The sequence below is a fragment of the Pomacea canaliculata genome, linkage group LG1 (genome assembly GCF_003073045.1).
Source record: "Pomacea canaliculata isolate SZHN2017 linkage group LG1, ASM307304v1, whole genome shotgun sequence".
NCBI lineage: Eukaryota > Metazoa > Mollusca > Gastropoda > Architaenioglossa > Ampullariidae > Pomacea > Pomacea canaliculata.
This window is the reverse complement of record NC_037590.1, coordinates 7,532,676-7,557,825: the sequence shown is the minus strand read 5'-3', so window position 1 is coordinate 7,557,825 and position 25,150 is coordinate 7,532,676. Positions and strand designations below refer to the sequence as shown.

The 25,150-nt window shown below is 37.7% G+C and overlaps 1 protein-coding gene across 2 annotated transcripts in view; it reads left to right on the top strand.

Annotated features, from left to right (window-relative positions):
• The window catches only part of LOC112562104 (cadherin-23-like), a 36,814-nt gene extending 12,292 nt beyond the window's left edge, over nucleotides 1-24,522 (top strand). Inside the window, exons 17-54 of one of the 2 annotated variants that reach the window (XM_025235118.1) lie at nucleotides 94-166; nucleotides 490-929; nucleotides 1,114-1,252; nucleotides 1,436-1,584; nucleotides 1,837-1,992; nucleotides 2,840-3,004; nucleotides 3,410-3,477; nucleotides 4,240-4,483; nucleotides 4,788-5,045; nucleotides 5,305-5,377; nucleotides 5,688-6,127; nucleotides 6,312-6,450; nucleotides 6,668-6,816; nucleotides 7,081-7,236; nucleotides 8,175-8,339; nucleotides 8,717-8,784; nucleotides 9,116-9,359; nucleotides 9,878-10,114; nucleotides 11,104-11,176; nucleotides 11,477-11,925; nucleotides 12,711-12,849; nucleotides 13,339-13,533; nucleotides 13,795-14,111; nucleotides 14,743-15,267; nucleotides 15,606-15,812; nucleotides 16,396-16,609; nucleotides 16,725-16,888; nucleotides 17,169-17,300; nucleotides 17,781-18,011; nucleotides 19,016-19,104; nucleotides 19,426-19,512; nucleotides 19,791-19,856; nucleotides 20,334-20,397; nucleotides 20,501-20,628; nucleotides 21,016-21,056; nucleotides 21,582-21,630; nucleotides 22,118-22,177; nucleotides 22,539-24,522. In XM_025235118.1, coding sequence (XP_025090903.1) covers nucleotides 94-166; nucleotides 490-929; nucleotides 1,114-1,252; nucleotides 1,436-1,584; nucleotides 1,837-1,992; nucleotides 2,840-3,004; nucleotides 3,410-3,477; nucleotides 4,240-4,483; nucleotides 4,788-5,045; nucleotides 5,305-5,377; nucleotides 5,688-6,127; nucleotides 6,312-6,450; nucleotides 6,668-6,816; nucleotides 7,081-7,236; nucleotides 8,175-8,339; nucleotides 8,717-8,784; nucleotides 9,116-9,359; nucleotides 9,878-10,114; nucleotides 11,104-11,176; nucleotides 11,477-11,925; nucleotides 12,711-12,849; nucleotides 13,339-13,533; nucleotides 13,795-14,111; nucleotides 14,743-15,267; nucleotides 15,606-15,812; nucleotides 16,396-16,609; nucleotides 16,725-16,888; nucleotides 17,169-17,300; nucleotides 17,781-18,011; nucleotides 19,016-19,104; nucleotides 19,426-19,512; nucleotides 19,791-19,856; nucleotides 20,334-20,397; nucleotides 20,501-20,628; nucleotides 21,016-21,056; nucleotides 21,582-21,630; nucleotides 22,118-22,177; nucleotides 22,539-22,782 — 6,837 coding nt within the window. In that variant the 3' untranslated portion in view covers nucleotides 22,783-24,522. The remainder of the gene's footprint in view (nucleotides 1-93; nucleotides 167-489; nucleotides 930-1,113; nucleotides 1,253-1,435; nucleotides 1,585-1,836; nucleotides 1,993-2,839; nucleotides 3,005-3,409; nucleotides 3,478-4,239; nucleotides 4,484-4,787; nucleotides 5,046-5,304; nucleotides 5,378-5,687; nucleotides 6,128-6,311; nucleotides 6,451-6,667; nucleotides 6,817-7,080; nucleotides 7,237-8,174; nucleotides 8,340-8,716; nucleotides 8,785-9,115; nucleotides 9,360-9,877; nucleotides 10,115-11,103; nucleotides 11,177-11,476; nucleotides 11,926-12,710; nucleotides 12,850-13,338; nucleotides 13,534-13,794; nucleotides 14,112-14,742; nucleotides 15,268-15,605; nucleotides 15,813-16,395; nucleotides 16,610-16,724; nucleotides 16,889-17,168; nucleotides 17,301-17,780; nucleotides 18,012-19,015; nucleotides 19,105-19,425; nucleotides 19,513-19,790; nucleotides 19,857-20,333; nucleotides 20,398-20,500; nucleotides 20,629-21,015; nucleotides 21,057-21,581; nucleotides 21,631-22,117; nucleotides 22,178-22,538) is intronic. The other variant, XM_025235125.1, reaches the window with a different exon arrangement.
• Nucleotides 24,523-25,150: the final 628 nt, after the last annotated feature.

The following is a 25,150-nucleotide window of genomic DNA, read 5'->3' as shown; positions in this document are numbered from 1 at the left end:
CTTTTTCATGATTTTAAATTCCCTTATTTTGCTGTAAGAAGTAATAGCAAATTTTCATACAAGAGCAGAATAGGTGACTGTTTGTCTGTGTAGGACGTCAACGACAACGCTCCAAACTTCAAACAGTCATCATACTCGCAAATAATTAAAGAAGATGCTTCTCTAGGTATGTGTGCTCCTATTGCTGATCTTGCAGTGGATCTTTGATCCTGTTGGTTTTTCTCTTAAAGTGTTATTTAATATAAATATTTGTTATTGTTAAGAAAAGAAAAATGGTATCTAGAAAATGGTATTTTGACTCTATTATGCTACATAATATCATTGTTTCATTATTGGACAAATTTTATTATTTACAAATAAACTGGAGCAAGGCAAGAAATTTTTAGATTATACGACAAGAAATGAGTTTAACTGTTATTTGCATTACCATTTCAATTAGTTTTAATGTTCTTTGCTTCCTATCAGTAAAAGCCTATAAATTTCTGTCAGATTCCGTCGTCTTGACTGTTAGCGCATCTGATGCTGATGGCAGCGCCCCCAACAACCTGGTGTCGTACTTCATTGAAAGCGGCGCTCAGGATCGGTTTCGGATTAGCTCCACGACCGGAGAGATAAAGGTTTCAGGTCCCTTGGATCGCGAACAAACATCAAGTTATCTACTAACCATCGTCGCCAGGGACCAGGCAGAGAACCCCAAGTCCTCTTATTGTACTGTCAACATCACACTCTCAGACGTTAACGACGAAAAGCCGACGTTTGGCGATCGGAGTGACGTCATTAAAGACGTCAGCGAAACTACATCCGGTCAACTCTACGTCATGACAGCTACAGACCCGGATCTGAACAACCAGCTCCGATACTCCATCCTGTGGAATGATAGTACTGGACAGTCCGGCAACTTCACTAGTTTGGATCCTCAGGTCTTGAAAGTAAGTGCTCGTACTTATGTAAGTAGAATAAGTAATGCTGTAAAACCTGTAAAATTACAGATAATTTTGTAACCCTCTAAAACTACAGATAATTTACGAAGAATACGAGTATTTATGTTGTTATGGCTTAAAATACAGCTTTATGTAACTTTCACTTTATGACGTTTTTCGTTTCTTCGTAAAGCAATGGATTGCAATAAATAACAATACTGGAGCACTGATGGCTCTTAATCCGCTAGACAAAACAGCGACGAGAATGTTCACTTTGGCCATACAAGTGGAGGACATCAAAGCTGAACAAAACAAACCTCAATCCGCAAAAGGTAAAGATAGAATATCTTTTTTTTCAAATTATATATTCTGAATTTGTGCTTAGGTCTTTCAAACTCTTGTAAAATACTACCGGCGAACTCTGAAATCAGTCATTTTCCTCTTCATTGGGCAACACTAAATATTTCAAAGCTATCACAACTTTTTTATTACCTATTTGTCGTGTTCTTTTCAAGGATTTGTGAAGATAAACATAATCGACATCAACAACAACCCACCTCGCTTTAGTCCCAGTGGGTCGGTGACGGCGAGTGTCACAGAAAACAGTGTGGAGGGCATGGCGCTTCTCTTGACTGGTTCCATTCATGTTGCTGATCTCGATGAGGTGAGGTTTACAGAGATATTAAGAAGCTGTTTCTTATGGACAAATTTGTGTAAAGTAAAGATAGAGCTTGAAACATCGAAATTGTGCAAAGTGAACATAACGCAGTCTTTGATGTGGATGTATTGAATATTTAAAAGAGCTTCATTACACACACATTTATATATATCATATTATTGTCTAATAAATCTCATATATTTTGCATAAATGTTATGTATTTTATACACTTTTACATTTAATTATTACATTTCACAGAATGAAAATAGTCAGTTTAAACTGACCCTCGAAGGGCCGTTCGCACAATACTTTGAGGTGTACCCTGTGGAGGTGCAGTCGTCTGCCGATGTCATTATTCGAGTGAAAAACAACACCGTCCTGGACTATGAGTCGCGGAAAACTCTAGACCTCAAAGTAAGACTAAAGTGCACTTAAAAAATTAGGATGTCGACTTCTATCGAGTTTGGTTGCAATATTTTGTGCTATTTACTAAATTTGTAGGATAAAGCAGATTAAGATGGAAAATTCTCTCTCATAAAGTGACTATTTATCAGCTATTACGGTGAGTATCTGTGTGCTGTCAAATTTTCTAAATCACAAGGCGAAGATTGTACACGTATGTGTTCAGTCGAGCACAACACAGAATAAATCAGTCGTTGACAAAGATTGTATGATAATATTAAAGAAAATGGATATTTCATGTACACGATTATGTGCACATCCCTCTCTCTGTATATAATTTTTATATTAAACATCGATGTACATATATAGTTATATATAAAATGTCCTAAAGCATAATAAAGGTATGAGCAGTGAAAAGAAATGGTTCATCGTGTCTAGAGCTTGGCGTGTACACAGCAAAATAGAACATCTTTCCTTCACATGTTACCTCCCTTTAGTGGCCAGTTACCCATATGGTATCCATAAAAAAGCGTATACAGAGAAAAACGCCAGTCACAATGCAAATTCTGTGCATTTAAAAAAGAACATGCCTAGTCAGTTAAAGAAAAATAATAGTATATATATATAATTTGGAATATATAGTATATATATATATAAATGTAAGTGCATTTTTAGAAGAAATTCTGGATCATTTTTTTTTAAATCCATCCATAACTTTAGCGGTAAAACCTATTTTGTGTAAAACACTTATACACAAACAAAGTAAAAGCTTTTTTATGAATGCTTTTAACCAACAAGGGCAAGCTTAATTAAAATATCGCTGTAAACATCGTCCTTTTAAGGGCTTAATTGTTTTCAGATAACAGCCAGGGAGACGTTGACGGCCGAAAAACTACATGACAGCTTGGTGGTCCACGTGACCATACAGGACGAGAACGACAACAGTCCTGTCTTCACCAAACATTCCTACAACGTCTCCATTCCAGAGAACACCAAACATGGAACTTCCATCTCCACTGTTCAAGTAATGCACTTATCACCTATAATACACTGTCTATCATTGTTGTCACAATGACTGCTAAACGATCAAAACTGAGACAACCACAGAAATAAAGACACGAGGCAGTTTATTGAATAAGTTATTGTCATTATCATTTTTATTCTAACTAGAATAATTATTATTAGAACTACTGAAATAACTGATATTTTAGCCCAAATTCTGCTGTTGTATTTTACAGAGGTAACCGACATTAGGCTTCTTTATTACGATGGCTTGTTAGAGGTGGTAGCTGTAATACATTTTAACTGAGAGAAACAAACAAAGAAATGTCGACTTTATTGTTAATAAAAATAAAGTTTGAACAGTTTTTACATTGTCCTGCAAAGGGAGCTGAAACCTTTTATAGATGACACGTGTTGTTTCTGACAGGCTGTTGATAAAGATGGAAGTCTGAAGTTTAACACAGTCACCTACTCACTGCCAGACTCCAACGGTTTGTAAGTAATCAGACTTCATGATATAACCATTATAGTTGTAAACTATCCAAGGCAAATATTTTACCCCATTACACACATATATATATATAAAGAGAGAGTTTGGTTTGTAAGACACTAGACAGTTTGAATGTAACCATAATAAGCTAAGACTCACGTGGTAAAAGCGTCTCAAAACACATAAGCCATTCCTCTGCCTTTCTTCATGGTAAAACAAATACAAAGTACATGAAGCGCTTTCAGAGCAATATTCAAGTACAGGGTGGATCACTTAAGTAGTCCACATTCTACAATACACTCAGACGATGCCGGCCCACCCATTACAACCACATGATTATTCACAAAATATCGCAGCCACCAGAAACATTCTCCATGCATCTTACGTGCAAACTAGTAGTACAAGAGAAGAAAGACGTCGATGGGGCGTTGAGTAGACGGATGATTGATGCAGATTTTCATTTTGCCCTCTGATGCACTGGTGCTTTGGAGAAGAGCGAAATGAGGATGTCCTGCCTCCACGGCAATGATTTAACGGCGACATTGCCACATTATTTACATGGTATTAGTATACAACACAAAGAATTATTAGTTCTTTCTAAACACTTTACAAGTGTGATTTCTAAGAAACGGTTTTAATCAAACATGATACAAGATAGAAGAAAACAAAATACATGTAACTTCAAAACGAGAAAATGGATAAAAGGTGGAAATGGGTGAACAGTTTAAGAATTTATTTAAAGAGCAGCAACGTGCGCATGTCTGCAGATTCCTCGTTGACAGCAAATCAGGGGTCGTGACGGTTGCCCAGGACGACGGCCTTGACTACGAGAAGAGACAAGCCTACAGCCTGACAGTCGAGGCTACGGATGGTGGAGGAAGGCGGGACACTGCCACACTCAACGTCGTCCTCACCGACGTCAACGATAACAGCCCGATATTTGTGAAACCCGAGTACTCGGCCTTTCTAACTGAAAACAAAACTTCATTTGACGCCTTGTTAGAAGTGAAAGTAAGTAAGCAAACATGTTTTCAAGCAATCAAAGGGATATTTCATGTGATAATTTACAGACAAGCTTGTAGATCAAAAAAAAAGTTTAACAGAAATGTTATGTTAACAGAATGTCATCACAGTTCAATCTGATTCTTATGGAAATAACAGACTTACCTAGTAATAGCGTAATCACTCTTTGTCATTATTAACTTTAACGCATTTTTATAAACTTAAAAGTAAAATAAAAGCAAGTTTATTATGAAAAAATAATTTTAAAAGTTACAAGTTAAGAATTGAGTGCCACGTGTTTCTTCTTTCACAGGCGACAGATGGCGACAAGAGTGGAACACAGAACAGCAACATTACATACACTCTCTCAAAAACTTCATCTCCTCCTGGACATGTTGATAATTTTCACATTAACCCTCTTACTGGTGGGGTTACAGTCGTCCTTCCAATGGACTATGAATCTGTCTCATTCCTTGCTGGACAGCCAGGGACCATCACCCTCACAGCAGTAGCCACAGATCACGGACATCCGGCTCTAAGCTCCACAGTACACGTCACCATCACTCTGTTGGTAAGAAGGCTAGATATATCGTGTAAATGTCTTATAATTACAGACTGAATGTATTGTTTTGCTGCCTAAAATTTACACTTTTATTTTGGTTCAAATAATTTAGGATTGCATCTAACATGTAAAAATCACGTTATGTTTACCATCTCATGTTTACTTTTTATATACTGTAACTAATACGTAAATACCTTATCTTGCTGTAAGAAGCAACGGCTTCCTGTCATTCACGAGCTGGAATGTGACTTCTTATTTGTCTGTGCAGGACATCAACGACAACGCTCCAAGCTTCAAACATCTATCATACTCAGCATCAGTTAAAGAAAACACTTCTCTCGGTATGTGTGTTTTCTTAGCTCATCTTGCTTTGGTTTTCTTTGTAAAATGTTATTTAATACAAATACGTCTTATTGCTTAGAGTCTTCATGTTTTAGTTTTAAAAAAGTACTTTTGCAAGGGAAATGATGCTTATAAAATTAAAGTTTGTATTTAAATGCAGCAGTACATGTTTACATTATTGACCAGGTATTCTCATGGAAATTAAATTATAAATGAATTATTGGAGAAACTGTGTTTTACTGATACTGACATGAACATTTTAATAAATCCTTTGCTACCTATAAATAAAAATCTACAAATTTTTGTCAGGTTCCGTCGTCACGACTGTTACCGCATCTGATGCTGATGGCAGCGCCCCCAACAACCTGGTGTCGTACTTCATAGAAAGCGGCGCTCAGGATCGGTTTCGGATCAGCGCCACGTCCGGAGAGATAAAAGTTTCAGGTCCCTTGGATCGCGAACAAACATCAAGTTATCTACTGACCATCGTCGCCAGGGACCAGGCAGAGAACCCCAAGTCCTCTAATTGTACTGTCAACATCACACTCTCGGACGTTAACGACGAAAATCCGACGTTTGGCGATCGGAGTGACGTCACGATTGACGTCAATGAAACTGCATCCGGTCAACTCTACGTCATGACAGCTACAGACCCGGATCTGAACAGCCAGCTCCGATACTCCATCCTGTGGACTGAAAGTACTGGACAGTCCGGCATCTACACTAGTTTGGATGCTAAGGTCTTGAACGTAAGTGCTCGTACTTATGTAAGTAGAATAAGTAATGCTGTAAAACCTGTAAAACTACAGATAATTTTGTAACCCTATAAAACTACAGATAATTTACGAAGCATTCGAGTAATTATGTTGTTATGGTTTATAATACAGCTTTATGTAACTTTCACTTTATTACGTTTTTCGTTTCGTCGTAAAGCAATGGATTGGAATAAATAACAATACTGGAGCACTGAAGGCTCTTAAACCGCTAGACAAAACAGCGACGAGAATGTTCACTTTGGCCATACAAGTGGAGGACATCAAAGCCGAACAGAACAAACCTCAGTCCGCAAAAGGTAGAGATAGAATATCTATTTTTTGAAAGTATATATTCTGAATTTGTGTTCAGATCTTTCGAACTCTTGCCTTTCTCTCACTAGTTTCTAAACGGTAACAATGTAAATTGCGAGCGGCGAACTCTGCAATCTGTAATTTTCCTCATCATGGGGCAACACTAAATATTTCAAAGCTATCACAACTTTCTTATTACCTATTTGTCGTGTTCTTTTCAAGGACTTGTGAAGATAAACATAATCGACATCAACAACAACTCACCTCGCTTTAGTCCCAGTGGGTCGGTGACGGCGAGTGTCACAGAAAACAGTGTGGAGGGCACGGCGCTTCTCTTGACTGGTTCCATTCATGTTGCTGATCTCGATGAGGTGAGGCTTACAGAGATATTAAGAAACTGTTTCTTATGGACAAAGTTGTGTAAATTTAAGTAAAGATGGAGCTTGAAACATCGAAATTGTGCAAAGTAAACATAATGCAGTCTTGGATGTGGATGTATTGAATATTTAAAAGTGCTTCATTACACACACACATACACATATCTATATCATATTATTGTCTAATAAATCTCATATATTTTGCATAAATGTTATGTATTTTTATGAACATTTACATTTAATTATTACATTTGACAGAATGAAAATAGTCAGTTTAAACTGACTCTCGAAGGGCCGTTCGCCCAGTACTTTGAGGTGTACCCTGTGGAGGTGCAGTCGTCTGCCGATGTCATTATTCGAGTGAAAAACAACACCGTCCTGGACTATGAGACGCGGCCAACTCTAGACCTCAACGTAAGATTTCAATACATTTAAAGAAATAGAATATTAAGTTCTATCAAGGCTGACACATTTCGATTGCAAACTTGTATATTACATCATTATTTAATTATAGAAGAGTTTAAAACGGAAAATATTTTTTTTAAGTTTGCTTCTGCTGTGTTGACAAATTCTAACTAAAACGATGAGGTGAGGTTTGTGTATGCATGCGTGTCAGCTCCAGCAAACTATGGTATTTTTTCGCTGCAAGAAGGAAAAGTAGTTTTCTTATAAAGAAAATAATGATTAAAATGTCAACCAATATGGCCTACGGAATGACTACCTCTACGATGCGGCAAAAGAAAGTCTCAATCAAAGATTTTATGAAAATATTTTTAACTGACTTTCGTGTACACAGTTAAGTGTGCATTAACCCATCTATGCCTTGGTTGAAATTTTAAAATCTTTCAAATGATCTAGAGATACTTAAGCAACAAAGATTTGTAGAAAAATTATTTTGTTTTATTGTTGAGTTATGTGGTGGAACAAATATGAAAAGCCAGGCAAATCCACCTCTACATTACATATAATATACACGACTCGGATGTCCCCACTGATCCAATAATGAAAAATGAGCCATAAATGGGTTAAGATATATCAATTATTTATATGTGTATATATATATATCTGTCCTAAAGCCTAATAGAACTAGGGAGAATTGTAAGTGGTTCACATGTTCTAGAGCTTGGCGTGTAGAAGGCAAAATCCTTTCCGTCAAGCTTGCTTTAGTTGTCAGTCATCTATGTCCTCTCCATAAAAAGCGCACACAGAGAAAACGCTTCTAATCAGCATAAAATACAGACATTTATAAATGTGCTTCACTTGCTTCTCGTCAGTTGGTCACAGATGATAGCGTGTATATGTCTAATATATATAAACATTATAATAACACTGGTAACACTCGCTGTGTTCAGATAACGGCCATGGAGACGTTGACGGCCGAAAAACGACATGACAGCTTGGTGGTCCACGTGACCATACAGGACGAGAACGACTACAGTCCTGTCTTCACCAACCACTCCTACAACGCCTCGATTCCAGAGAACGCTACACACGGAACATCCATCTGCACTGTTAATGTAATACAGTTGTTATCATTTATAATATTTAGACTTACATTACAATAACGACAAATACCAAGATCAACATCGAGACAGCAACAGCAATAAGTTAGTGTTGTTATCATTCCTAGTATTGTTTGTATTCTTATTGGAAGAACTAATACTAATGTATTCACTGACGTTTTTGCGCTGGTAATAATTACAGAGGTATCCAACCTTCACCTCGTCTACTGTAATAAAATGCAATCAATCATTTGCTATTGACACAAATAAACAGAGATGAACGTTACTTTTAATAACAACAATAATAAGAACACGATTTGACAAGTGTTCATGTAATGTTCTGCAAGCAAATGTAGATTGCAACTCCTTATAGATGATATGTGTTGTAACAGGCGACGGATGGAGATAGAAGTCAACAGTTTAAAACAGTTACCTACTCGCTGCCAGACTCTAACGGCTTGTAAGTAATCAGACTTGATGTCATTCAACAGACGGTGTATAAGCAACTACACATAGAATTCAAATGACTAGTGGTAACAGTTTTACGTCTATGTTTGGAAACAATGCGAATAATTGATGTTTTGTTTGTGAACACATTTGTACAATCTGTAGTCGTCATCATCGTAAAGCTAAATACCATGAATATGGCAAAAGGAATAAGTAAATAAAAGATGGAGAACAATGGATGATGTGGATAAAATTCTAAATAGATTAACGGTTTGTGGATTAGTTTAGAGATGCGTGAAGTCCCTTATGATGCTTCGAGTCACACGCACTGCGCATGTCTGCAGATTCCTCGTTGACAGTAAATCAGGGGTCGTGACGGTTGCCCAGGACAACGGCCTTGACTACGAGAAGAGACAAGCCTACAGTCTGACAGTCGAGGCTACGGATGGTGGAGGAAGGAGGGCCACTGCCACCCTCAACGTCGTCCTCACCGACATCAACGATAACCCTCCGATATTTGAGAAACCCGAGTACTCGGCCTTCGTCACTGAAAACGTGACTTCCTTTTACACCCCGATAACAGTGAAAGTGAGTGGGAAACCAGTATGTGGTAGTCTAAAGGCTAGTTTATTTGATATTTCCCAGACTAATACATAAACAAATAAATTGTAAAAATAAACAGGAAGATTATTTTAGCAAAGCCATTTCATTTAATAAATTCTATAAACGTTACAAAGCTACATAACTTAGTGTAACTACCGAAAAAATGTATACCAACTCATTATCTGTGTTGATTCTTATGCATATTTACACTGATTTGATAGGGTATAGTCGTTATCTATGACTGTCCTAAAGATAAAGTACCAGAGTTTAACCCGAGATCACGTGATTATTTGTTCGTCTTTTTATTCCTTATCAATACTTTGAAAATACTATGTTATAGAGATATATAATCCATATTTGTTGGTCTGGTTGGCTAGTATCCTATCAACTGTTTTATTTAACAACTTTGAGCTCTGAGCCTTTATAGAAGACAATGATGACCCAATCCTACTTTTACCCAGAGGTCTGCATTAATATTGCATGTTTTCGTTGTATTTCTAAAGGCCACTGATGCTGATGCTGGTGTCAATAAGGAGATAGAATATTTCGTGTTAAACACTTCAACTTTACATCTAAACTTCACGGTGGACAAATCTACTGGACAGCTTGGCTTAGTCTCGCCTTTGGATTACGAGTCTTTACCTGACAAGACAACAGGTAGAGTGACTCTGCTGGTAGGCGCTCGAGACCACGGCTCACCTTCTCGAAGTACCAGCGTCTCTGTCGTCGTCACCGTCAAGGTAAGAAGGTAGTTTCATCAGATACAAACTTGTATCCATCATCAGATACATTAAAAGTCTTCTTTCTGTGAATCATTTTATCAGTTCAAGGAAATACTTGTCCTGAATACCTCCAACCTAAATGAGTAGAGGAATAAAAAAAAGGAAGAAAACTGCGTGCTTGACATACCGGAAGAACTGGAGAATTGGCATGCCACACAAAAATAGAAATTTCTAGAAGCACATGTACTGGTAATTTACTCAGCACTGAGTAAACACTTTCCCCTTTATTCAATCAAAAAGCACAAAATGTTCCACTGGCTTCATGGATTAATATCTAAAAATGCCTCGTCGTTCAAATCCGTTTTCGCCATGCTCGCTTACGCAGCACGTGTGAACAAAACCAGCCAATCGCTCAGCACCTTGCTTTTTGTTACCAAGGAAAGTTCAGTGTCTGATACTCCCATTGGATGCGTCGATATTAATACGACCAAATTTGTTCACTCCTAAAATTTTGGAGACAAATGTCTTAATTCGTTAATATTTGAATCGGTCTTTGATGCGACTTTTCAGTACAGACTCTCGGCTCTTTGTCAAGGTATAATATGATGGGTGTTTTCCAGGAAAATAGTACTGAAACAGCGATTGAATTTCGCCTTTCTCCTGTAGAAATCTGGACGGATGGCTGGGGGGAGGGTACCTCGATTAATATGTATTTTAAGGCAATTTCTAACATTTTATTTTAACATAGCAGTGCGTCTTCCTGTTAGTTTTATGACCAAGGAATCCATTTTTAAAGAAAAGTCAAATTGCACAAAATTGACCCCAGTCGCCTTTCGGGGCCTCTAGTACGAAACTGTTCTGCACGACTTAAGAATCACTTCGTCGTGGCGGGTCATATATATATAGAGAGAGATGATTATTTGATCGTTCCTTAAATATTGTTATTGACGCAATAGTTTATTAGTCTATAAATGTCGAGTAGTCTTACATGACATTCCTAATTTCAGGATGCTAATGACTGTACACCCAAGTTCAATTCGTCACTTTACCATTGTTCGATTCCAGAAAATACTGCAGCAGGTAAATCATTAATAAAACAAATGTGTAAGTGTGTTTTTAGATACGGACACAATAGAATGTTTACAGGTTACTACGCACCACAGACACGCTTTCTCCCCAATACCCACTCATATGATACTTGTATGAAATGACACTTTTGAAGATGTTCTACGTATTGCATGTTTTGGTGTTTTGTTTTTTTTCTCGCTGAAAGTTCTATAGATTTTCAAGAGAAGTTTACACTTGGTATTTTACAGACACATTTCAAAACGAAAAATAATTAGATTGAAATGCATTAAGTGAGATGGATGGCTTCTACAGGTTCTCGGGTGGCTTCTGTCAGCGCGACAGACGCCGATGGAAGCGCGCCAAACAACGCCATCTTCTTCGTCTTGGGCTCGGGTGGGTCCGGTAACTTTAGGGTGGACAGCACTACAGGGGAGGTCACTGTGGCGCTAGAATCCCATCTAGACCGCGACACGACCCCAGCCTTCAATTTGACTGTCCTCGTGCTGGACAGGGGGGACCCTCCACGTTCCTCCAGCGCTACCGTCACCGTTAGACTCATTGACATCAACGATGAACCTCCGGCGTTTAACGAATTACAAAGCAGTCGGAATATCAGCGAAAACGCTCCTCAATGGATGACTGTAGCCGTCATGAGAGCCCTAGATAGAGACAGTAACCCTGACTTGATGTACGAGATAGTGCAGAATGAAACAGAAGCTTACAACGACCGGGGCACCAGTGTCAACATCAACAGCGTATGGGTAAGATGTGATTTTACAAGTAAAGGTTATGAAGTCTCTGCAAACATTACAATGTTTATTATTTGTCTTCTGCATTCTTACGTAGTTTCAAAATCTGGACTTCTGTCTTTGTATATGTCCCACGTTTTGCTGGCTTAAGGGAAGATGGCATCAGACGTATTTTCTGTGTTATGTTTTGATATTCCTGCCTGTTGTCTGCCTGCGATTCTTGCTAGGAACTTTAGGATTATCGTCGTGAACAGTTTTCCTTTAAATGGCTTTTGCTGTTTCTCTTCGGCTTTATGATTTCCTGATTTGCCAGAAGATGAACATTAACTGCTCCATTCATATGCTTTTGAATTTTAAGGTAGGGTGTTCTTTCTTTTCTACATGGTGTCAATGGAACCAGCTATCTGATTTGCTGTCAGGACTGCGTATTGATTTGTCTACTTTCTCAGATGACATGGTGACTTTGTTGAAGTCTTCTGGGGCTTACTTCACTGAACAATCTACATAATATGCATATTAGTTTTGCGATGTGTGATGTGATTGCTGTTTGATGAACGCGAACGTGAGACGAGATTGTCTGTGTACAGCGCAAATAACTTTGATGGATTTTTAAAACAAACCGTTTATTTTTTGTAAAAGTTCTTCTGTAAAGTTCCTTGGGCCGTCTTAGTTGGTGGTGTAATTACAATCTGTAAATATCCACTGTTATATTTAGTGGAGCGATTTCAGAGTAAATGAAACTTTGTCGTTTTATTTGTTATTGAAATGTTAACAAATTGGTTTTGAATCTGACACAGGACTGGTTTGCGATAAACTCCATGACTGGCGAGGTTTATGTCAACTCCACGTGCGACCGAGAAACTGCGGAGACCGTTATGTTGGTGCTAAAGGTCACAGATAAGAATGGCGTGCTTAACATCCCACAGACAGCTTCAGGTAAGGACAGGCTTGTAAGGACCTGCAATAGTATCATTGATAGCATCTGTAATACCTGTATGACGTACGTAAATGACAAGGGCAGTTATAGTGTCAGGTGTGAAGACTTTTATGTGGCGTCAGATTGTGAGTTAAAATGTTAAAATGTGAAAATAGTGTTCGTTAAACCAGAATCCGCTGCAGATTTTGAGGTTCCTGGTCTGCTTTTAACGATAAGCACATCCGTCTTGTACTTTGACATTCTGTAAATAGTTCAAGAATTATTTTACCAGCACAAGGCGCAAAAACAAATATTGATGACACTAAGCTGATACAATTTTATTCATAAACCTTACAATCGGTCCTCATTGTTAATCATGCACATTCCTTTCTTAATATTTGCTTAATGTATTACCCTTTTTCTTTGTGAATTTGTTTATTTGTTATTTATTGCTGTTACCACTGCTGGAACTGTGTTCTATTGACCTGTTTTCTACTGACCTCTTTCAGCGAAAATAACTATCACATTAAACGATGTGAACGACTGTTACCCTGAGATCAAAGGTCCTCAACTGCTGAACGTGTCCGAAGCCGTAACCATAGTAACAGAGGTCGCTTCCTTCACCGCAACAGACAGAGACAGAGACCAGACGGTCACCTTCTCCATCCCAGATACCACGTCCTCATTTTCCGTTACACCAGACGGTAAATGACTTTATTCAGGGTTTACATGAGAGTCACCCTGTGAAGCGATTCAGTCTTACGCTAAGAACGTGAGTCAGAGACAGTACTTGTCTACAAATAATATGATCTGAGGGGCTTTGTGATATCAGACAATCCACGAAAAAATATTGCACTATGTCCTATTCTTAACGTTTATATCCCTCTTGAGTCTTTACATTACTAGATTATTAGTTCAGTTTTAATTAACGTGATGGTCCTTATTCTCTGTACATTTTTTTCCAGGCAAGATTTCTCTAAGAAAAAAGCTGGACAGAGAAAGTCAGGATACCCTCAGCTTTACTTTGGTTGCTACTGACAACGGATCGCCCGCTTTGTCATCTAACGTGACTGTCGTAGTCAATGTGATCGACGCCAATGACAATGCCCCTAACATCACTAATGCCAACACGACTTTTTTTGTCTTTGAGAATGCTACTCTGGACACGTGGGTCGCTCTCATTACTGCTGAAGATCGTGATGAAGGGGGCAATGGAAGAGTCTCCTTTGGTTTTGAAGACGATGTCCAGGACTTCGACATTACCACTGATCCGGGAAATAACGTATGCATTTGATGATGATGATGATGATGATGATGATGATGATGATGATGATGGATTGATGGATGGATTGATGGATGGTGATGATGATTGATGGTGATGATGATTGATGATGATTGATGATTGATGGATAATAAGCAGGGCACAAAGAGAATGAATGATGAAGACAAAAAAAAAATAAGAGACAAAACATTAATTAACAGATTTTTATGCACTTAAGATCATTTTTAACCTTATAAAACAGAGATTGGCCATTTTATGTATATTGTAGTGTATCGAGGGAAGAGTCTTGTTTATTAACAACGATCAGACCGTTTGTCGGTTCCTCACCAACTTTGGCCAGAGTACATCTTTTATCTACGGGAAACGATTTTTTGAGAAATGACATTTTGAGAAACATTGTTCACAACCATTTAACGATTTAGAAAATTTAGGACTACAAGAAAACAGTTCAGTTTGCTTGGGATTTTTTAATTCTAACGGTTCACCTGTCACATATGTACAAATACAATGTAATCCAACTGAAACACATGAGATTTTTATTTCTGGGGTTATCTTTTGTTTATGCATGCATATTTAAGCCCAAGCTTTATCTTCAAACCTTTCTTTGCTACAGAGTTTTCTTGTTTTATAGGGTGCAATCACAGTGAAAAATACCCTAGACCGTGAAAAGAAAGATACATACACTCTGAGTGTCGTTGCTCTTGACAACCCCACGTCAGACTTCAAACTCCGTTCCACGAAGCAGATCGAGATCAAGGTCTTGGATGTCAATGACAATGCACCCGAGTTCCACCCGGCTAATACAACCATATTTGGTAGAGTTGTGGAGACTGCTACGAAGGGTGACAGAGTGTCAGACATCAGTCCAGAAATAAAAGTCACAGACCAGGACTTGGGGCAAAACGCAAAACTGACATATCAACTGACTCCGGAGCCTGGAAGTCTCGACTTGTTTACCGTCCACCCGGCTACTGGCAACATATTAGTCAACATCAATCTTACAGGAAAGGCAGGAGACTATTTTTACATACTGACAGTGACTGATGGCGGGGATCCACCCCTGAGTGCCACAGCCAATGTTACTTTGAAGGTTATAGATGTCAACCTCAATGCACCTCGCTTTGTGGACATTGGACCGGTGCCGCCAGTATCTGAGGTGATTACATTGCATGATTAGCATGAAAGACGGGTGTGTGCCCTGGTAGAATACGTAATTAAAGTTGTTTGACTTTCTACTAGAGACAAAGGATAGTTTATGGAACCTTAATGTGGTCTAAGTAATAAGTTTGGCTAATAAACCAACGTTTGATGTTTGGTTTGATTTGCTTGGAAGTTGGAGAATTTCTAGATGGCACGTTCTACAATAAATAAATAATATGGAAAAGAATTCTACTTATAATTAAATGTTGTACGTGTTCATATATTTTTTAATGTCAATAACTACCTTTGTTTGAAAGCCGATGACCAAGTCTTTCTCCCTGTGGCTGTGTACAGTGTTTAGAGCCAGGGTCATCAATCTACACTTTCCTTGCTACTGATGAAGACAAGGACAAAGACACTAACGGCAAAGTGGAGTATTTTCTGGACAACACCACGATCAGAGCCGACGACTTGGTTTTCTTTCGCCTTGACCGTGACAGCGGCGTGCTCACGTTGGCACCGAACAAGAAGTTCGACAGGGAGACAAAATCGCAGTTTGTGGTTAGAAATGTTCTTGTTTATGTTTGGAAGTGCAAATTGTCTTAACTAAAGATTCTACAATGTGTCTTTGGCGTCAAATTAAAACTCAATAAGCGCATTAGAGCTTTTTGTCAGAGAGAGAAACTGAAAAAAAGACAGAACAAAGGAGGCTCAAGTACAGAATAAGTCATGACATTTTTGGCGACGAAGCTACTTACCTTTTATCACTCCTACTCCTCGGTTGAGACTGCTGGTAATATAGAGTTAAAGAGGAAAGCTTCTGTTGCTATTGGTATAACAAGGTTCTAATCAAGGACTAACGTTTTGGGGTTAAGAGTACTTTTCTATTTCTAAACATTTTGGAAACTTTTAATGAAACTTTAATCCACAAGAACATTATCCATCACGTTTCTATTTCTACAACTGAAATAGAATGTGTAAGTGTGTATTTATATGTATGTGTGTGTTCGTGTGTACACGTCTATAATGCATACACTATTTTATGTGATAATGCTAAGTTAACGAGAACTATAATAATAAAAATTGTGGTAAAAGATCTTTAAATGCTGACATACTCTGTTATCTGTGTGTCTGATCTTCTTAGTTGCGGATTCTCGCAAAGGATAAAGGACTTCCAACCCCTCTTTCCACTATGTCAGATCCGGTGACGATAAGCATCAACGATACAAACGATAACCCCGCTCAGTTCAAGCAGAGTCCACCAGAGTTTGCAGTGGAGGAGAACAAGTATGCTATTGTAGTTGGCAGTGTCCTTGCACTTGACAACGACACTGACGCAAGGACCTGCTATAAGTTTGGTAAGTTGCCATGGGATTGTGTGTAAGTGAGAGAGTGAAAGAGAAAGACGAAGACTCGAACATTCAACTATGTTTTCGTAATTTAATTCTGAGTAAGACTGATAACATTTTGCAGAGCCCAGTGAGTTCTCCGACTACTTTGCTGTCGAACCTGATTCACATCAAGAAGGTGTCATCACGCTGGTAAAGCCTCTGGACAGAGAAAAGCAAAGTGAGGTCACGGTCACAGTCACAGCTCATGATTGTACTCCTGGCGGTAACTGTGGTGTAGATACACAGGTAAGTGACATATGAGATCTTATAACATCTATACAACGCTTAATCAATCATTTGCGGTCCAGACAATGGCCACACGAGGCAACAATAAAGTTTTTAGCGCAAAAGCAAAGTAACACCAAGGAACACTTTCACTTACAAATATGCAACAGAGACAGTTGTGAATCATGCAGCATTTTAAAAATGTATTTCTTAAACTTTAATGTTGGGGTAAAAAATCTCTTTAAGTGACCGCTCTCTTATTAAATTAGTCCTCGGTAGTTACTGTCATTGTCATTTTCAGACACCGACGTCACTTAAAGTGCGAGTCGTTGTAAAAGATGTCAACGACAACCCTCCCATCTTCACCACCTCCGTTATTTCTGCTGGTTTCCTGGCGACATCAGAGTATGGGACAGAGATCCTGAACCTGCAGGTAAATAACTAATCAAGAGGAAGCAAGTACAAAAAGTGATAATCATAGTAAGCAACATAAGTCATCTGTAGCAACCCACCAAATGATGGATGTAACGGAGTGTACTTGTTTCTCAATAATCAAGAGAAAGACAACAGCTCTCACAATATTGACATTCTTTTCAGTCAAACGTGTCTTACAAACATAATCCAGTTGTATAAATAATATCTTAAAAATTAATTTTAAATCTTATAACTGTAGTAATGTCTCTAACATCATGAGTTATCGGTGAAGGTTCAGTATAAATTGTTTCTGCTGTTTTCTTGTTTTTGATTTTTACTTTCAGGATTTAAAGCAAATATTTTACTTGAATCGCACAGCTTATTAATCATTATTCTTGTTATTGTTGCTATTGTCTTCGTTTGTCCACTAATTAGTATTATAGTGACACATGCAAATTTCTTCTTTATGTTCCGAATCATCCCAGTAATGTAATTCCAGGAACTGGTGACGGATCCAGACCTGGGGCCAAACCGCTTACACCAGTTCTATCCGGTGGGTCCCATAGAGGCTGATGCAAGTTTAAACCTGTTTAACCTGGACAGTCCACTGAAGCTGAACGTCAACGGAAGTCTACAGACCAACCGATCCTTCACACCGGAAATGCAGGGCTTGTTCAAATGGCGAGTCTTGGCCAACGATTCCGCTGGGAGCAACCAAACACTTCTGAAAGTTAGTTCTCCGTCTGCATGCCTTTCATTCACTCTGGTTTTCTCCTAGAGTTTTGACTTTTGTTCCCCCCTCCTCCCTGTATGTTTTACTAGCAGGATTTGCAAAATAATATTAACCTGCAGGGCTTCTGCTTACGCAAAAAATTGCGTACAGTACGCATTAAAAGTTCGGAGGACCCCTTCAATTTCCGTCAATGGGGTCCCCTTCAAATTTGGGCAAAGAACAGGGACCCCTTACAAATCTGAAGAAGGGGACCCCAAAGAATTTAGCCTTAGCAGAAGCCCTGAACCTTAGTCAACGTATTTCTGTTTAGAATACATTTAAATTAGACATTTCCCAAAATATGTATACTTCATATCTCGAAAATATTTTTTTAATGTAATGCTTAAATTATTAATAACCGACTTCAACTGCCACTGTACTCCGGAATACTCTTTGCAATGTCCATTTTGGCATAGGGGCATAATACTTATTTCAGATTTTACTTCTTATTATTTTAATACATGCATCATGTGTTAATAATAGTATATAAACATACTGTAATGGCACTGGTTGTAAACTTTATTTATCAATCCAGTGTGTCTGCTGATAAACAAAACAACTTGATTGAAGATGTGAGCTCATTCATGATGATGATTACTATTAGCGTTTCTTCTGTTGTTATTGTTGTCTTGTAAATGTTGTACAATGTGTTTGCGATGAAAATTTATTTTAGCTTTAAATTTATATTTTCTCTGACCACATTGAAAGGAGCTCGGGGTTAACACAAACCTACTGATACTTAACCAGTATGAGTAAGATGACAGTTTTAACCAAAAACAAATTTTACAATTAGGTTTTTGATTGATTCGTCCTTAGTTCTAAACTGCATATAACTATATTGAAACACTCACACACACTCACTTTCACACACACACACACTCCGTACACACGTGTGACATACCCTGCACTTGTTCGTCCTGATAGTCTGTTGCTGCTCTCACTCCAGTCAGTTATATTTGCAGCTCTTCATAGTCGGGACAGACCAGATCATTCGGATTTCGCTCTTTCACTCCAAAGACGAATTGAGGACATTGAAGTCACAAATACTGAGGTTAGTGAGTGTTTCCTTGGCTTTCTGTCTCAGTGAACAAAGTTCTCTGAGACTTTTTTTGCTTCTTCACTCAAAACTTTGTACATGTCTGCTGTGTGTTTATATGTATGTGTGTGTCTGTATGTGTGTCCGTTCGTGGTTTTTTTATATATGTACATGCGTTTGTATGGGCGTGTGTGCTTATTTTGGGAGCCCAGAGAGAGGCGACCCTTCTTTTTCTTCTTCTCTAATTCTTGGAGTCATTTCGCTTTTAATAAACTGAGAATATTGCCTTTACTATCTGTTATGATTTTTACAGCTAGTTTATACCTTAAATTCCAGTTTTATGCGGAATACATCGGAGTACAATTTCATTGACGACGGTACTGAGGATTTTATAGTTGGAGATGGAAAGGCTGATCCTTCGAGGTAAGCCCTTGGGTTTTATTCTAAGATACACTTATTAACACTATCTCAGTCAATTTAATCCATAAGCACTTCATAGTAAGCACAGTAATAACATAACACCTCAAAAAACTGCCAAGCAGATATTTATTATCACGATTGAAGTAAGCGGTTTGTTTCAAACCCGACATTGAAAGTGGGAATAATTTAGAATGTCGGTATCTATCGTTTGTGGTCACCTACACATTTCACTTACCTGTTCATATAAAGCCACAGCTGAGTAATGTTGTGCTTGTTCACAGGTCTGTGTTGATTCTGCACGCGGTGGATAAAGACGACAAACTCATCAGTGCGGCGACCATACAAAAGTGAGTAGTTCATGACCAACCCATGATACAGCTTTTAGTAATAGTTATCGTTATGTCATGTTTATATTGTTAGTATTACTAATAACGGTATCAAGATGATGGCAATATTTATTATTTATGAAAGGTTAGCATTACATTGATTATTTAAAGCACTTCATAAGTTGAAGACATACAGATACAACTTTCTCACATCCACAACTAGAGGTTAAGCATTGACAGAGACTTAACGGCATGTACATATATCAACATACACATCACCATTTATGCACATACATATATTAGCATAAACACTAGCACTTCAGCATAGATTCATTTTTTCTAATTCATCTTATTTTTACTACTGCGATTCTTTCTCTCTCTCTCTCTCTCAGTCCAAGAGATCATTCCTTAGTTTCTGATTTCGGATCGAAACGCATATAAAAATTATTTGACTTTTTTTTTTGTCTTATACCTCCTTGTATGTATTTATATTTGCAGTGAACTCGACCACAATACCAATCTGGTGCAAGGTCTAAACAAGTTTCAAGTCCTGTCCATAGAGGTAAACTATTAACACATTATTTTCAAACAATAGTTGTCCCACTGTATACATGCGTCTTCATAGCGCTGATTGGCTGTAAACCTTTTTGTTTTCTAACATGTAGTCTGCAAGAGAGGCTGAGGTGAAGGCAAACGACAGTATCAAACTGGAGTACGTTCTTGTCGGCATTATCGCTGCCCTCATCATTGCCTTCCTCATCACGCTGACTGTGATGATAGCGAACATATACAGGCAAGTACAAACAGGACGAGGACCAACAACTCCTTCCTGTTCTTCTTTAGATATCACGTGTTTTCGTTTTTAAACAGAAAAGTTCTTTTCTTGGCTGATAAGAGCAAAGAATATGTGTCATGCAATTTAGAAACCAAACCGCTTTATATCCTCAGCTGATAAGTAAAGATGTTATCATTTGATCCCATACATACCTTACACCTAAGCTACAAAATTGTTTAATGATTATTAACTCATTTGCCTTGAAAAACTCATCGATACTCTGCTTTGGGACCAAATAAGTCTAAATGTTGTTTAAGAATGTAAAGCTTTATGTGGGAGAAAGGCTTTATAGACAAGAAGAGACACACCTGAGTGACCTGAAACCTTTGTGTCGTGTACCTGCAGGTTCAAACGCAAGCTGAAGGCGAGCACCACTGAATCCTATCGTAAGTGAAAGGACAGCTTTGCTAACAGTTGTGTTCCACTCAAGACTTACTTATTACACTTTAAAACTAAATTCTATCTAATCCGAAACAGGAAGCAAAACAAATGAAGAATGGATGCTTATATTAGTTTTGTTCCATGTATTTCCATATGGTTGTATGTGGTCACTTACAGTTTACAATTAATGCATTTTAGTATAATTTCAAACAATAACATACAGAATTTTATCGTTTTAACAGGATAGTTAACAAAATTCATTATTTCTTAGTTTAGTTTAACGGATTAATATACATCTGTATTGAAAGTAGATATTGCAAACAGTAATATATTTTAAAACTGACCGGAAATATGAACAATGTGGCCCTGCGCACAATAAATATCATGACAAAATGTTTGTGTTTTAACAGACTACTGCTCGGTTACTTCAATAATATTATCATTTTTCTTTGAAAGACATCAGTATGAGTTATTTTATTATAGTGTGTTATTTAACTAAATGTCGTATTGTCTGCCATCATTTCCAACAGCAATGACAAGGGCTAACACAGTCATAAAGTTGAATCCTGGGACCATGAGGTATGTAAATTATTAACTTTATTGAACAATGCAATTAACACATTATTGAAATATTTTGTTTTTCGATGCAAAGGGGAAAGTGTTTTATGCTAATTCAGAAAATAATGCTTCATGCTATAGTGCGTGTTCCTTATGCTAAGTTCGACAGAATTTCACCTACAAATAAGAGTATGTAACAGAGTTCTTACAGAAGTTGTTTAAGCGGTGATTAAGGAATGAATAACCGTATTTATGTGTTTGCTTGCAATAGTAAAATTCGTGTGCACGTGGGATAGCGTGAGGCTAGAAATAAAGATCTGCTCCAACAATGTGATGGAAATCATTGAAATTTTATCGGTTTCGAGTGATGGTCAGGGGAGGGTTGGGAGAGGAAACCTAACAACAGTAACAAGAAACAGTAACCAGAAACAGTAACAAGAAACAGTAACAAGAAACAGTAACAAGAAATGTATTTTTATAACGTGTCCACCTCCGGGTTTATACACAGGAACAACCCAATGTATGGCAAGGAGCAGATTGGAGAGACGGGCGATGATGATGACAGCCGGTAATGTATTTATCTGAACGAATTATTTTAATGGCACTAAGCTAAAAAGGCATCATCATCATCATCATCCATCCATCCATCCATCCATCCATCCATCATCCATCCATCATCAATCATCCATCATCAATCATCCATCATCATCATCATCATCATCATCATCATCAAGGGGAAATTGCTTACAGGGGACATGAAAACTGTACAAACAAATAAAGTCTAGACTAAATGACCACATAGCCACAGTCCGAGAATATTTGAGGACATAAGAAGGCCTCCTGTACAAGCTGTTACCACCATCATCCAAGTCATTTTGTTACTATATCACATCAACCATTAAATTCTTCACTGGTTTCTGTTTCATCAGCTTCGACTACTACTCGATTGACGACAACAACGTCGACAACCGTCCAGCAAAAGTAAACGAGACAGACGAGCAGGAAGTGACGTTGGACCTGTACGGCACGGAAACCAGTTCACCCCTTCCTCCAAGAAAAGGAAACAAGCTCCTGGATGAGGTCCTTCAAGAACACGAACTAACTAGTGAGCATGCTAAAAACGGTGTGTCAAAGCAGGTTTCCAATGGCAACGTCTATTCCTCCCATTTTTAATGTGACTGGCCTAAAAGGTTCAAAAATCTAGAATATTTATGTGTGGCATTGAAAAGGACAATAAAGGAGAGTGGGACTTACTGCTGCCATGATGTGACAAGTGCAAATTACAAATGACAACTTAAAATCGCATCTAAAGACATTATTTTCTAGTCTTCTAAAGCTTCCTGTCAGAAGTGAAACAACAGCAGAGCCCCGCCACACTACACGTTTCTCTTTTTGTAACGATGTTTTAACAAAATACTAATTAATGAAGACGGTATAAATATTTTCAAATACAATTTGTTTTGAGTACCCATGCATTTCAACTTTTTTCTCAAGTATGAACAATGCATAATGTTTTTATAGGACCTTGTTAATGCATTTGGCTTGTTGTAAATTTGTGTTAAAGACATATATGCATGCAAATGACTTATGTCAGACGAGGATATCATTTTAAAAACAAACATAAGTGAATAATTCCTTTCTGCTCCGTTTCCATGCATTTTCGCCGCCATGCATTTTGTCCTGACCTACAACATTAATGGATCCGCCGAATAATGGACACGTGTTTGCTGCCTTCCAGTTTTTTCTAACCTTAGACTTTTGTCATAGTTTCTCGAAGTGGATTGTGAATTGTTTTTGTTTTCAAGTATTCAATGAAGGAAGATGGAGGGAGGAGGTGAATGTTGATTTAAATATCAAAAGAAATATATCTATTACTGCGTCCAACTTAACTAATTTTGAAGCAAATTGCACAATAGTAAAGTTTAAACAGTATTACATGTATTTATTAATCTGTTGTACAATTTAAAATTTTTTAAAAAAAGAGTGTTTTAAATTATTATATCTGCTTTGAAATTTGTATTTTTTCTGTAAATATTAAACGCTAAGAAATGTAGCATTTGTATATTAACATTTGTCTTTCTGTAAGGGGACGCAACACACGAGATTATCTTTTACTGTCCAGTTTTATTCATAGCCTTGCTTATATTTAATATTTATCTTTTCCATAACCTTCGTTCAGCTGGACTTCATTTTATTTTATCTCTATATTAGGAAAGTGGATTATATCACACTTTAATGGCTCTGTATCACTCACCTGTTTGTTTCTGTAAGCCATGTCATTAATTTTGTAAAACTCTCTGACTCTAGTCCGCATGCATTGCTGTTAATTGCAATTTCGATATTAATTAATACGTGAAACGTTTGTTCAGTGCAGTTGAAGTACAATACTATTATTAAGAATACATTGTCAGTTTGTTACTTTGTAGTATGCACACCACATGTATGAGAAGGAAAAAGATTTTTTTCACTGATTGCCGGTCCTCGCCTGCATGTAAATGTGCATCTTTGTCATAATTATATGTAGTTCTTTGAATAGATAATTGCTCAATCTTGAAATTATGAAGGTGGTGTGTTTTTTTCGTGTAGTCGATTTTCTGCTAACAAAAATCTTTTCAGTAAAAGGGTCAAATGCCAAGCAGAATATCAAGTAAAATGTCAATTATCTTGTTCCAGAAGAAGAATCAGATCGAATGTACAGCAAATCTATGTCAAACTATAATTTCTGGTTATTTTTAAGAACAGAGACCAACGAACTCTACCGGTGTATGCCATGTAAAATATTGCTTTAGCAAGCGTATATAAATGTACTGCTGGTGGTGAGAAGAGGACGATGATAACGATCATAAGGACGACCGCAAGAGAAATCAGGAAGCTGTGTGCTTATCGTGAAATAAAGCATCAAAGACGTGTTTACTTCTGTGTCTGTTATGCTACTTTCCTCACAGTAGATAGTGGGGTACATAATGACAGACCTTCTTGTCAAACGAGAGAAAGTCTTAGGGCGGTCAAAGGCTTGACAGGGACAAACAGTCGGTGCCTTTCAATATGTCTGTGCGCAATCAATCTGCCAAATGTGAAGCACAGTGTAAAGACGAAGTCAAGATTTGTTTCCAAAGAAGCTATTTGAAAAAACGAGTTCAAGAGAAGTGTGCGAGAGAGAGGAGAGAGAGAGAAGAAGAAGAGGGAGAGAGAGATTAGCGATGGATGAGTGCTGATAAGTAACTGCACGAACAAATAGAAAACGAACTTAAACGTTAGGATGTGTTACGTCACGTCACGTCACCTGGCTCAACAGTTCTAATGTCAAGGGAGGTAGTCAACGTGAGTGACGAGGTTGTTTCGTGTTCCTGAAACATTTGGTAGTCAACTTTCTTTGTAACAGTTTCATAGAATTGTTTTAAGGAAAAAATCCCGTTGTAGAATTCTGATTCGAATCATTATGTCACGTAAAGAAAAGTTCGTTAATTTTTCTGTTTCTGTTTAATAGGATGAAAGTTTTTAGAATACTAAAAGTTATTGGGTTTTTTAACAGCAAAACAAA